Consider the following 13,278-nt stretch of genomic DNA (forward strand, 5'->3'; position numbering starts at 1 on the left):
CGTAAATTAGGATTCGCGTTCTGGTTACGTATGTAAACAATTAAAAATTAATTATATCAGTCTTCAATCGCGTCGAATTTGTTCTCATATCGTAATTGCAATTAATAGTTTTGTATTATAAGCGAGGTATATGAATGGCATATAACTTTGTTATTATCGTATTTGTTCGATTTCATAGGATGAAAATTATCGGTCGTTTTTTAGCTTAATCGTTTTCCTATCGACCTGCTGGTAATCTTTCATTATCCCCTCTCCTTCCTTTATTTCCCCTCCCTCTCTCACCACCCTTATTTCACCGTCTAGGCTTGAGGTGAAACTGTCTTTCACCTTTCACTTTTTCCATCCATCGTCCCCTCCCCCTCGTATTTCAGCTTTTTTTTTCCTTTTCGATTTTTCATAATTTTTCTTGCTTTACCTTTAACCTTTTCTTTTCCGATCGTTATTTCCTCCGTCTTCGTTTTTAACCTTTTGCCTCCGTACCTTTTATTTTCTTTTTCGTGCTTCGTTTCTCTCGTCTTTAGTTTTTTGATTCATTACACTTTCTTGTTAATATCTCTTCACTTTTTTTTTTTAAACCGATTTATAACCCTTTTTAACCCACTTAATTTTAATTTTAATTTTAATCTCTTCCCTCTTTCCCTCTTTTCTAATTAATCTTTCTTCTTTCTTCTTCCTTCTGATATTCTAAACTCCTATCCCTTGCTACTTTGGAATTTGTCATATTTCTATATTTTCAATTCGTTCGTCGCTTCCGCAGCGACGTAACGTTGTCGCCGTTACATTTCGCGTCTTTTTAACAATCCGAAGCTTTCTTTTGATTTTCCATGTTTTTTTTCTGATTTTTTCTGTTTCTCTGCTTTGCATTTGTGCAAGGGGCGTAAAGTCGAAAGCAGGGCCACCATCAGCTTGAAAAATCGATTTTCACGCAGGGCTACGTTGCGTTTGTTGTTTATTTACGCTATGACCGCGTTAATCATTCTATTCAGACGCTGCTCTTGCGGTGATTAATTTTAACTTCCTGACGGACCGTTTAACAAATCTCGCGTTACGCAAATGCGATTTGCGATTAACTATTTATTCGACTGTTGTCCTAGAACCGTGTTATCGTTACCAAATTGCGTGTCATCTTTCTATAGTTTGAATTGCTTACGGGTGATTCGTTCTCGTTATTCCCAGCCATTTATTTCAGTTATAGACCCGTCACAATTTTAGCTTATCGATCTGTGATTTGCTTTCTGTAAATGAAATACGACGAAACGTATTTTTTCCCTGAAACGAAAGGGGAAAACAAACCAACTGTAAAATACGACAAACTGACAAAACTTGCACGTACTGCTAGTTTTACCGAATTTATCACATAAACGCATTTGTTTAGATTCATCGAACGATTTCCCGTAGGTTTAGCGTGGAATTATAGCGTAGAATCATCTTATGCACGAGTCTACGAATGCTGGTCGTTATTCTTCAAGACGTACGGTATATTTCATCGACGAGATGTCGTTTGAAAACCAGCAGTCGTCTCAAAATCGATTTAGAATAATTAAGGTAATTAATTAACGTTTAGAATAAATGTCATTTTCCGTAAATATTTGTCGTTCGGACCATGTGTCGCGACATATTTATTTCGTACCAACCTGGGGCAAACTGAAATTCCTTGACGAAGCTTTATTTCGAATGCATCGACCTATAATGCTCTTGTTACTTGGCTCATAAATATTACGACGCTTACAGAAAGGCGAAATAGATGTGAAAAATCGTTAGGAGATTGTCAAAACCTTCGACGTTCTGTTCGTCTTGCGAAGAGAAGTTGCAGAAAAGCGTAACATCGTTGTGAAATCAGCAAAGCGTTAACGGTGGAAGAATCACGTCGGTGGAACAGCGATAAATATCGCGGAAACGCAGCGATTTCGTACGATCGAAGGGAACGAGGTCTTATTCGCGATTGCAATCGGGTTCAGGATTAGCGAAAGGGATTTCTGGCTTCTGCTTGGGCTCGCAATCTTCCTAAGAATCTCTCAGAGATCCCGCTACTCTCTCACTAAGCACGCGAGATTAACGTTTTCTAACCACTAGTTCCTTTCTCCAATCGAATCCCCGAACGCTCACCTTTTCGTTCTCACCTTCGATCGTTATTCACCTACGCTTGGATCACACACACACACACACACACAGGCGGTCGCGTTCAGGTGAATTTTACTTGATTTTATTTACATTTCTTAACAATATAAATGACGATTACGTTCGACGACTATTTACAAATATACTTAAACGCGCGAATTAAATTATCATATCGACTATACTCGGTAGCTTGAATAATTTCTCCAACTTAAAGATACCTCGCAGTATTTGCCAGTTTTGAATCGTCTCTAGATCGATACCGGGTTTCGTGTTGATATTTTATCCTCACGCGTTCGATAATTCCATCTTCTGGTAGCTACTAGATCGCCCGAAAAGTTTCTTTCGTTTGATAAGGAAATAATGGATGCACATTTTCCGTTTTATATAATTTGGCGAATTACGTCTGATCCATTTTCTTCTATCAAAATAAAGATCACAACGTTCGACAGATTAGCTTTCATGTTTGTACAAAGATGCGTCGTTGTAAGAGACGTGTCTGTAAAAGAAAGACACTTTTCGGACAATCTAATATCTTTAACTTTCCATCGTTCTTTCATTTAACGCATTATATCGATGTTCAATTCGATTTTACGACTAATTAATCGGCAAAAGATACGGAGTTGGTGTAGTAACGCGCGAACGTTTTATTTACAAACGTTTTTGCTGCGACCTTAACGCAACCAAATATCCAACTAACCCGTTCGGAACGACGTCACGAATCAATCAGTCTGTAAAAAATATTTAATCGCCGTGTAGCGTGCAACACGTTGCAACAAACGCAGTTGGATTTTCCGCCTGCAAACGAGAGCAGCTCGGATCCGACGCAACCCGACAACGTTCAACCGACGCTTTCGGTTGAACGTCGCGAATTAACCAGAGGTTGGAAAATATTAGATCATTATATACAGTAACGCAATTTTTCTTTTTCGCCTTAGTATCACAAATTAAGCAGTCGTTCAAAACATCGGATTATCGCGTATCATAATAACGCGCGACTATAAACATTTCGTTTCGACGTTTCATCTACGAACGATGTTTAATGGCAAGGAAACGCGAACGAAAATTTGAACCAACCTTTTCAGACCTACGTTTTCGATTAATCGATCGTTCGAGAAATATGAAAATCGCTGTATAACGCGAACGCATAATTGGAGTTTCTTTTTACAAAACGACTTTACTTGCGATTACACGGAATCGGTGTCGGGGAACCGGCGAAAAATCAGCCAGTAAACAGTCGGTTCACGCATTCCATTTGAGGTTTTATCGTCAGACCGCTCGCCAGAGTAATCTGTCGAAACGAGCAGCAACTTCTTACGGCAGAAAATTGCCGAGAAGCTGCTTTTGTGCTTTCTTTCGGTTTCGCTTCGATCGGGATAGTTATTTCGCCGCTCAGCCACTCTTCCTTTCCACCTTCCAGAAGGGGAATATGCCTGTCGTATCGACTTTTGACTTCTCTGTTTGTTCTCGCTTCGATTAAGTCAATTCTGCTCACGTTCTCTGTGGAACTCGGTACGGAGAAACGGAATCCGTTCTTCTAGGTTTTCCACCACATCCTTCCAACCTGAATTCTCTTTTTTACATTCCACATGGATCAGCCTGGCGACACGACTGTTCCATTTTGTCGACAGACTCCGGTTGTTTAAGCATTTCCAGAGTAGCTACATTCTAACCACTTTTTCAGTAATTAACAAACGTAGATACGCGAGCGAAAAAATGAATCCTCCCTCTTTAATTTAGTTTGCTCTGTGACAACTTTTGCTTCGGTTAAACCCGTTTCTCCTTTGAGTCGAACTCTTTGAACACGAAAATCAACCATCAGAGTCTTCCTGCTGTTGTTAGTTTGCCTCTGCGCGAATATAATTTCCTTGCAAATTTCAACACGCGCGAATATAATTTCCTTGCAAATTTCAACACGCGCGAATATAATTTCCTCTAAAATTTGAACACACGCGATCAATTTTTGGCTGTACATGATCGTGATCATCTCGACGCATACCGAGAGGATAGAAATTTTCAAACTACATCCACTGGAAACTACAATCGAACAGATTCCCTTTCTCCGAATCTAGTATTCCGCTGGTTCAACTGGCCCAAGCTGTTTGCTTTATGACACGAACTCGGCCAATCCAGCTACAGCATACAGCCGTTTCAATTTTCGCTGTAGAGCTTCCGGTAGGTACCCTGGGTTTCGCATCAAGAGAAAGCGCTATCGATACGCTTTTATGTATGTAGGTTTTATCGCAGCAGCCGGTTGTTTGTTACGAGAACCTTTCAGTGGTCAATGTGATCAGTTGCGTTTACAATGGAGTCTCGATTATCCGTGATCGTGTTCTGAAAAGGAACCTCGCTCCTATTTACGACCTTCGCGTTTCGGTTCCCCGTGACCCATCGCTGTTCGTATTCCTCTTGGAACCCTACGTCCCGTAATTTTTAGTGATTGTCGTGTTTTATTGCGTCGACCATCGTAAGACAGTGGAAGAAAGGTGGTTCTGTTCCTCTGATCAAGAAACTACGAGATATTATTCGAATAAATCTCTGCTACGGCTGCAAATCAGCTTCGTGAATTACTAGCCAGCTCTGATTGTCTCGTATTTAACGTAAGATCGTAAAAGAACACATGGAAGAAAGATCGTTCAGTTACCGAAACACAGTGAAACAGTTAAACAGATTCAAAACTTTGAGATTTTATTCGAATTAGTCTCTGCTACGGCTACAAATTAGTTTCGCGAATTACGAGCCAGCTGATTGTCATATTTAAAGGGAAAATTCTAAAAAAAAAAAGAAGGAAAGGATATAAGACGAATCCAGCGATAAATAATAAATTATCACGCTAGAGTGCCCAGAACACACGAAGGTCCATGCTAATGTATATTCATCTCTTATTTATCGTTTACAGTAACAATTTACTAAAATTCATCGTCGCTGAACAACGCGTGATGATGGCTTCTTAACCAAAGTATTAGGTTGTCCTGAAAGTTTCTTTCGTTTTGGAAGAAAATAATAGATGACAACATTTTTTGTTTCAATACAAACGAAACGTGTCCTGCGATAGCTAGGAGACGATCGAAGCTAAAGACCACAAAATTTGACAGATTAGCTTTCATGTTCGTATCAACGTGGCCAGATAAAGCAGATGCGTGCAGATAGCGAAAGACATTTTTCGGACAACCTGATCTTTCTCGGCGAAAGGATCGGAGAAAGTGCCAAGTGCGCTCGATAGAAATTCAACGATATCTTTGTATCGCCTCCGAGCGATCATTTTCCACTATCAAAGGTATCGAACGAGTAAAATGAAACCACATTTCGTCCGATTTTAGAGCAATTTAATTCAGGATTAATATTTCATTACTCGACTTCTGTTTCGCAGAAGGTCGAAGAATTTGCATCATCCGTATGATACTTATCGTTATGAATACTTTTATCACGGAACAATGTTTATTACGCAGCAAACCTATTACCAACGGATAGTTGGCAAGAGAACCGCATTGCTTACGATATAACCTAATGTTATCTTACCTACTGTTCGCAGTACATTTGCTTCAGCTGTGCATTATAATGGCCATTCGTACGCAGAGATAAGTTTGCGAAAGGCCACGGCAGTGGCCATTAGTAGCGAAAGGGTTAGACTATGTACAAGAATACGAAGTATTTAATACCGAGCTGTTGGTGTTCGTTTGCTGTGTCGTTAAATGGACAATGACCTTAATTCGTTAGCTGAAAGGTTCTCGAGCAACAGCGCCTCGTTTCCACCGGGAAATCGTAACGAAGATCGCGAATTACTTACGTTACGACCTAACGCGTTCGTCGTTCTTTATTAATAGACTGCATACGCACGAAACGTTGAAGAACGTGGAAACTGACAGAATACACGTAAAATGCAAAAATATATCCTATATAAAATATCCAAAATATAGTTAGCACTCGTTATGAAACAAACGGATAAAAGAAACGTCTACTTGAGTTCCGTATCGTTGATGACGTTTAGAAAAATATTCATTTGCATAAACGTCCACAGTGTAAAGAATCGCACGGAACGTGTAAAGATGTAGGGGGATGAACGGGTGGAAGTGGTGCGACAATTTTTCGAATCATCGCCGTCATTTAATTACGACACACAGATGAATGTCAGGCGGAAGATTTGAGCTCGATTTATGTCGCGCATATAGGGCAGCTCTTCTACTAGCCTCTCGTCTCGCTTCTTTTAATCCTAGTTCGGTCAAGTATCGTAGTTTCGTTTATCGATATCGCGAAAGCTCGTCGAACCGCTTTTGGAAGATGAAGTGTTCGGCTCGCATTGGGAACCTTAATCGTCGAAACTGTGCCTTAACAAGTCGATTATCGTTAAAGTCCTTAATCTAAATTGCTCGTCTCGCGTGTTCCGATTTCCGATCTCGCGGAAGCTCTGCCTACAGAAGGAAGGAACGTTTATTGCAGTTCGTAGTTCACTTAGGAGTTTCGTTGGAAACTCTTCGTTTCAAGTACACCTGTCTTCGCGTTATCCGATCTACGTAAGCTTCTCGAATTATTTTATTGACAAAAGGAAGAAAGAGTATCCTTTGTATCGTTCTTTACAACTTTACTGAACGTCACTCGCTGGAATTTCAAATATCTCACTTCGATTCAGTGTTTTTCATTTTTCCATTATCTAAGATTCCATAACAGCTTCTTCGCTTTTCCTTTGAGAATCAATCATCACTGTTATTCGTAATTATTTTATTTGAAAAAAAAAAAGAACTTCTTTTTCGCAAAGTATCACTCATTGCAGCTTGTAACGATCTACTCGCTTCAATTTTCCTACCTTTCTCGATTTCGTATTTTTCCCAGATTATCAAACCTCTTACAAAAGCTTCTTCACTTTTTCCTCCACAATCAAACGATCTAACTGCTTGACCATGGTTCGTGACTATATTATATCGAAAACATCTTTCTATCATGCTTCACAATTCACTAAACATCACTTGTTGCAACTAGGAACGATCTCGATAATTTCTTTTCGCTTCGACTCTTGCACTCGTTTTAGTTCAATGGAGTCCTCGTTTCATTTTGACTCTAAACTTTCACGCAAGCTTCGAATACACACACACGTACACACACATATATATTATCCAGATTTTCACAAAATCTTCTTCAGTTTATCCGCGATCATGAAACAACCAAAGCTTCACCGTGGCTCGTAATTCGCTGAGAAACCACGGCCGGCCAACCACGGTTCCTCCGCTTCCGCTGCTACCGGAAGTCGACGTTTATTAACGACTTTAAACCATGGTGACGGCGATCCCCGGTCTCCCGGGGCCAAAGGCCTACCTGGATGGCCTCCAGCTTTGGTTTCTGTATCTGCAGAGCAACACTTTCTTGAAGGCCTGCCGGAAGACTTTGTTGAAGATCGTGTAGAAGATAGGATTGACCATAGAACTGGCGTAGCCCAACCAAGTAGCCAAATCGAAGATCTTGTGATTGATCTGCCTTTCACAGTTGGGACACACGGCTAGTATCAAATTGAGGACGAAGAACGGCGCCCAGAGGACCACGAACGTGAAGAAAACGACGCCTAGAACTTTCGTGGCTTTTTGCTCCAGCCTGATGATCCTTCCGTGTCGCGAGCTATTTCGTGAAACAACGCTGCTGGTTCTCGAATGGTGGCTACGAACTGGCCCTGAGTATCTGTGCGGACATGGCGAGGATGAATTGCTGCTTTGCTTAGAGCTGATGCTCGCTGCTCCGTTATGAGCACGCATCGTCGCTGCACGCCGGATCGGACCACCTCTCGTGGTCAATAACGCGGTTCTTGTGTTCCCTGTGGAATTAAAACGAAGAGTTATAGTTTCCTAAGACTTGATCGTGGGCGCTGTAATTCGATTCAGATTTTTCCACATTTATGCGAAAAAATGACGCTGTTACGAATTTTTGCTTATCTATCTCGTTGCTCTCTTGGAATCGAAACAAAGGACTGTAGTTTTGGAAGATTTTACGACTCGTTGTGGCGAATCATTTATTTACAGGAAAGTTAACTCCGCGACGAATTTTTATGTTTCGATCTTAGAAATTTTAGCGAAGAAAAAGAACTTGTGAGATTTTCAAAAGGGTGACACGTTTCTGATTCTTCGCATTTCAATCCGGTTACGTGTCAGCGTGTTGAGTAATAATACGAATCGATGGCTAAAAAGTAGCGGTTAATCCTGGAGGGCACACCCTATATATTCATGTACACTGTATTCCATAGTTTCGGAATTGATCATGTGTTGAAGTTGGTAATTAATTGAGTTACAGCCTGTGTTTAAATTAACGACTATCAGTTAATCTCTACAGCCGTTCTGCAACATTAAACGCATCTGACAGTATATTCGAGTTAACAACTGCTTCTCCAAAGTGACAATTAATTAGGTCACTAAATTCGCCTCGTAAAACTTTTAATACCCTAAACAAAACTAAATGCGAACAGAAACGAAAACGAAGGCAATCGAGACATTATATCGACTTCCGCGTCGACGGGTTAAAAAACCAAACTGACACCGAACTATTATAGAAATCGCTTTGCCGACCAGTTCCTATTTCCAATCGACTTGAACGTTGCACCTAAACTGGATCCTTCTTCGTCGACTCGTTCGCACTTGTAAATAATGGAACTACCTTTTGACGCAGCATAGCGAAGCAGAAAGTTTCCTACAAAACACAGCACTGTCTCAATTGCAGGGAAAGAAACGAATTCGTGTCTGCAATTGCAAAGCTCGTCCCCTTCGAAAAAAGAAGAGGAAAGAAAAAAGTGAAAAAAGATCGGATGAATAGCAGCAGCAAACCAAAAACCATTTTATCGATTCTCTTTATTGCCAATACCTAATCGCCTTTTAATGTGAGCATCGCGAGAAGGAAGATTTTTCTCTATAAAATACAGTATTCTGTCAATTACAGGGAAGGAAATGAACTCGTGTCTCCAATCCCAATATCTCGAAAGAAAAAAGAAAATGAAAAATCAGACGAATAGCAGCATCGAAGCAAAAGCCACTTTATCGATTCTTTTCATTCCCAATGAACTCGCACCCACCTAAACTAGATCCTCTTCTGCCGCTCCTCCACGTGACGACAGAATTTGGCTCGTAGCTTCTGCTCGCCTCCATTCTACCGCTGTTGCTTCTACCGAGAAACGCAGCCTCCAGATTCTTCCCCGAGATTGGCTTCATGGTATCGCTGGAAACGATCACGATCTCGCTGGATGGTTGCGGAGGTGGTCTCTTGGACGATTCGCCGAAATAGGGGCAGGTACAGGGCGGTGGTAACGCGATTTCGCCTTCCTGTTTATCGCTCGACTTCCTCTGCGTGCTCGAGGTTTCCTCGTTCGACGAGTTCTTCCGCGAAACGGAACCGCGGCCGAACACTGGCTGCTCGTGGAAGCTGAAAGATCGTTTCCTGGGTGTTCTCGGCGAACCCGATTCCGCTCGTTCCAAATGAGCCTCGTTGAAGGTGGACGCGCGTCGCCGATGCTTCCACGGGGTGGGCGAGCTTAGGTCTTCCGGTATCGAGAGGCTCGTTCGAGAATCGGACGCGCTGCTTCCGCTTTCTCCGCTCCTGCAACGTTAAATAGTCGCGGTCAGCATTTCGTGAGATTCTTCGTCGTATCGTTATGATATTCGGTTTATACGTGCAATCTGTAAGTTGTATGGTGACGCGTAGTAGACAGAATCGTCCGAGTTCTTGGTACTCGTTTTCGACAAACTTTAGATACTTCACTCGAGAGTACAGTGATTTATTATAATAGATTAACATCGTTCGTTATAACCTTCTCCTTTCCTTTTTTCCCCTTTTTCTTTAAACTGAAGATTTACTACGTTGCTGTTGAGAGATGCGCTATTTAATCATCAAAGTTTACGATTTATGGACGCAGCCGGAGTATCATATTTTCCTGCCAACCTCTTCCAGCGATACGATTCGTAGAAAGTAGGTGAAACGAGAGATTCGGTTACGGCGGACTAGTGGTTTTTCAAACTTTCCTTCCTTTCTATAGCAACTTTGATTATCGATCAACATATATTTTATCGATTCAAAGTATTATAGCTCGCAGCTACTGGAAACCGAGCATCGTATCGGTGCATCCTAGAAGCGAGAAACGTACAATAATTCGTGGAACGTGACACAGGACGAGGCTCGCGTTCCATCCCGATGGAAAACGTTCTCGAAAGGTAGTGCATTTTTAGGTTCAACTTCTCATTTTTTCCTTTCCTTTCGCCCTGTCTGTATGGAGCGCGGTAATGGATCGCGTGGATTGAAAAAAAAAAAAAAAAAAAAAAAAAAAAAATACAGGAACGGTACAGCCTCTCGACGAAAAAGGCCGACGAATGCCGCTATGAATCGGACATATATGAAACGCAACTGCGCCAGCCACTTTTGACGCGTTCTATCCATTATTGGGGATCAACCAGCCATTATTGCATGCCACGAACCAAAGGCAAAGGAGCCGATGAAGCTCGGTTTCATCGCGAGCAACGCCAGTTCGAACGACTCGTGGCTCTTGAACGAATCGAGTCTCAAACGAATTAGAATTAAAACGAGCGGAGTCGCAAAGGCTTCCAACACGACCAACGGTATGTTTGGAATTGAAAACGAGTTGGAATTAAAGCGAGCGAACTTGTACAGGATTTCTGTTCGGCCGATAGCGAATTTGGAATTCGAAATACGTTGGGATCGAAGTTCTCGCAGCGAAGGTTCGTCGAATGGTTGAATCCAGTCGACGCGTGTTTCGGGGCGAATGGAAATTCGGTTAGATCGAGGATGGAGGAAGACGGAAAGAAATTAAAAATAAAGAAAATTATGATGGAAACGATGGAGTTCGGAGGCGATGTAATTTTGAAACGTTCGAAGCAGGTGGCAGTGAAATTGAAAAGAATGAATTAGGAGACTTGAAAAGTTGGAACGGAGATGGATTGGCATTAAGACTGGATAAACTTGAAAATGGAATTAAAGTTAAGAGAGAAGAAGGCGAAAGAAAGAAACGCGGAGGAGAATGAATTTAAAAATATCGAGACTCGGATGAGTTTGAAGTTTAAAAGTAAGAAACGAGTTTCGAGTTTAAGATAAGATAAATTCCGACGATACTCGCGTCGTAACCGTTCGCATCCGAAGAAAGTTGTCGACAAGGAAAATGAGAATGCCGCGAATCATATCCTTTTAGTAGATTAAGACGTCCGAAGTATCAAAGCTTCGGATATATTCCGGTAATCTGCCTTGTCTGGCGTAAAGCAAGAAATTCATAATACAAAATTGAGTAAAAACAGGGAATTTGCTCTATACGGAAGAGGAATGTTCAGATCTCGATAACGTATAATCTTTTTTCTATATCTCCGGCAAAGTTATTTAATAATAGCCGCCGGCTATTACGAAATATGTACTGTACAATACTATCGTCGAAGATTCTTCATCCAGTCCATGCGGCTTTTCATTCCCCCGGAAGCCTGATTATTGCAAGGAATTCTTCGAATAACTTTCTCCGTGTTTTTAAAATTCCACAGGAAACTTTCATTACAACGATATCAATTTCATAATAGCGTTAACATTACCGTTTGAAACAAGGCACCGAGAAAAGAAACGTCGAACGACGACGAAGTACGCAACCACTGACAAACACATGTCAAATTATGCGAAAGTACACGTTGTCGAGACTAATTCAAAGTATAATTACTTTCTGTAACGATCGATAGGTAAAACAATTTTCTACCGATTTTACAATTTTCCTGCTCTATTTTTTGAATCGCGTTCTCGAAACCACGAATTTGAATAAAAATCTGTCGTCCACTTATTCGAAGGAAAGACAGGAAGGAATAACAGTTTTCGAAAGCAAAGTGGTGTCGATTCGTGGAGAAATGGATGGCGTGTAATAGATGAAAAATGGGGACAGTTGGGGAAACATCGGTGCAGAAATTTTTCAGCTCCTCGATGGCTTGATAGAACGATTCCCAACACTTTCGAAATTGAAACTGGAATAGGATATTGTTACCGAAATCGATCGTTGAATGATCGTTGACCAAGGTCTTCCTATTCGCTCGACCGATGCGATTGATTGAAGATGCTTCGAGTGCTTGTGGCAAAATCAAAACGCGAACGTATCCGATCCAGCGACACTTCACATTTTTCCCTTCGATCGGATATATTTCAATGGCAGGCATTCACACGTTCGTTTTACAGACGAGCACGTCGATGATCCAAGGAGAAGTCATTGGAAAGCTTTTTCCAATAGAATTTTTAAACTGTCGTTATTTTATCGAGAAATGTAAAGTTCGCAGCATTTACAATTAAACGTGCGAATTTTATCTGCGATTATAATCGAACGTTGTACGGAATCGCGTCAAATCAAGTTCGTCAAATTGTTCGCCGCTTGTTCGAACGAGCCACGTCCATTGACGTAACTCGGTATCACTGATTTTTTTTTTTTTTTTTTTATTTCATTTTGGTTATTTTACAATTTGTCCTTGCGGACATTTGGTAAAGTGTTATATCTTGTTGGTGAAGAAAAAAAAATATAAATAAAAAATAATATAGCATGTGGGCGGCTACCCCCAGCGGGGTACCAGCTTCGTTTTTTTTTTTTCTAAGTTATATCTTTTATGAGGTCTATTGGGTGTTTCCTTTTTAGTCTTCTTGCGATGTTTGTTGTGTTGCACGTTTCAGCTGCCAGATGGTTCGGGTGTGTTTCTATTCTTGTTCTGTATCTTGTTGCGAATCTGGTAATCGGTATCACTGATGAAAAAAAAAAAAAAAAGAAAAAAGAAAAAACAGGGAAATATTTAAAAAGATTGAAAAAGGGAAAATGCAGGAAATAAACATCGGCGGAAGGGCGAGGGAAGAAGCGAACGGAAAGGTCGTTCCGCGCGAGGAAAGCCATTATATATGGTGGTTCCAGGCCTCGGTAGTGGATCGCACTTAGCTGCTGGGCATTCAAAGTGCAAAACGGGCCGGTGGCCACTTAAGTAAACTGCTCTTACCTACCTGGGGTACTCTAATAAAGGAATGCACTTAGTCGTATCCACAAAGGATTCGTGTCGTAGCTTCGTGCTTTGCTCGTCACTTTGAAGCTCTTTGAAGGGCCGAAAGTTCGGGAGAACTTGGTCGTGCCTGGTAATTGTCCTGGAAACGGCAGCCTCCTTTTTCTATCCATCCGGCAAAGCTTTCTTGCCG

The 13,278-nt window shown here is 41.2% G+C and overlaps 2 protein-coding genes across 2 annotated transcripts in view; one reads left to right on the forward strand and one right to left on the reverse strand.

The window, feature by feature from the left end:
• LOC132909292 (26S proteasome non-ATPase regulatory subunit 1) overlaps window positions 1-13,278 on the forward strand; it is an 88,738-nt gene that overhangs the window by 58,910 nt on the left and 16,550 nt on the right. The window lies entirely within an intron of this gene.
• Window positions 5,949-13,278, reverse strand: part of LOC132909295 (5-hydroxytryptamine receptor 1A) — a 130,084-nt gene continuing 122,754 nt past the window's right edge. Inside the window, exons 6-7 of the mRNA XM_060964051.1 lie at window positions 9,158-9,678; window positions 5,949-7,912 (exon numbers count right to left, since the gene is read on the reverse strand). Of these exons, the coding sequence (XP_060820034.1) occupies window positions 7,419-7,912; window positions 9,158-9,678 (1,015 nt within the window). The 3' untranslated portion in view covers window positions 5,949-7,418. The remainder of the gene's footprint in view (window positions 7,913-9,157; window positions 9,679-13,278) is intronic.

Source organism: Bombus pascuorum, chromosome 7 (assembly GCF_905332965.1).
Source record: "Bombus pascuorum chromosome 7, iyBomPasc1.1, whole genome shotgun sequence".
Lineage (NCBI taxonomy): Eukaryota > Metazoa > Arthropoda > Insecta > Hymenoptera > Apidae > Bombus > Bombus pascuorum.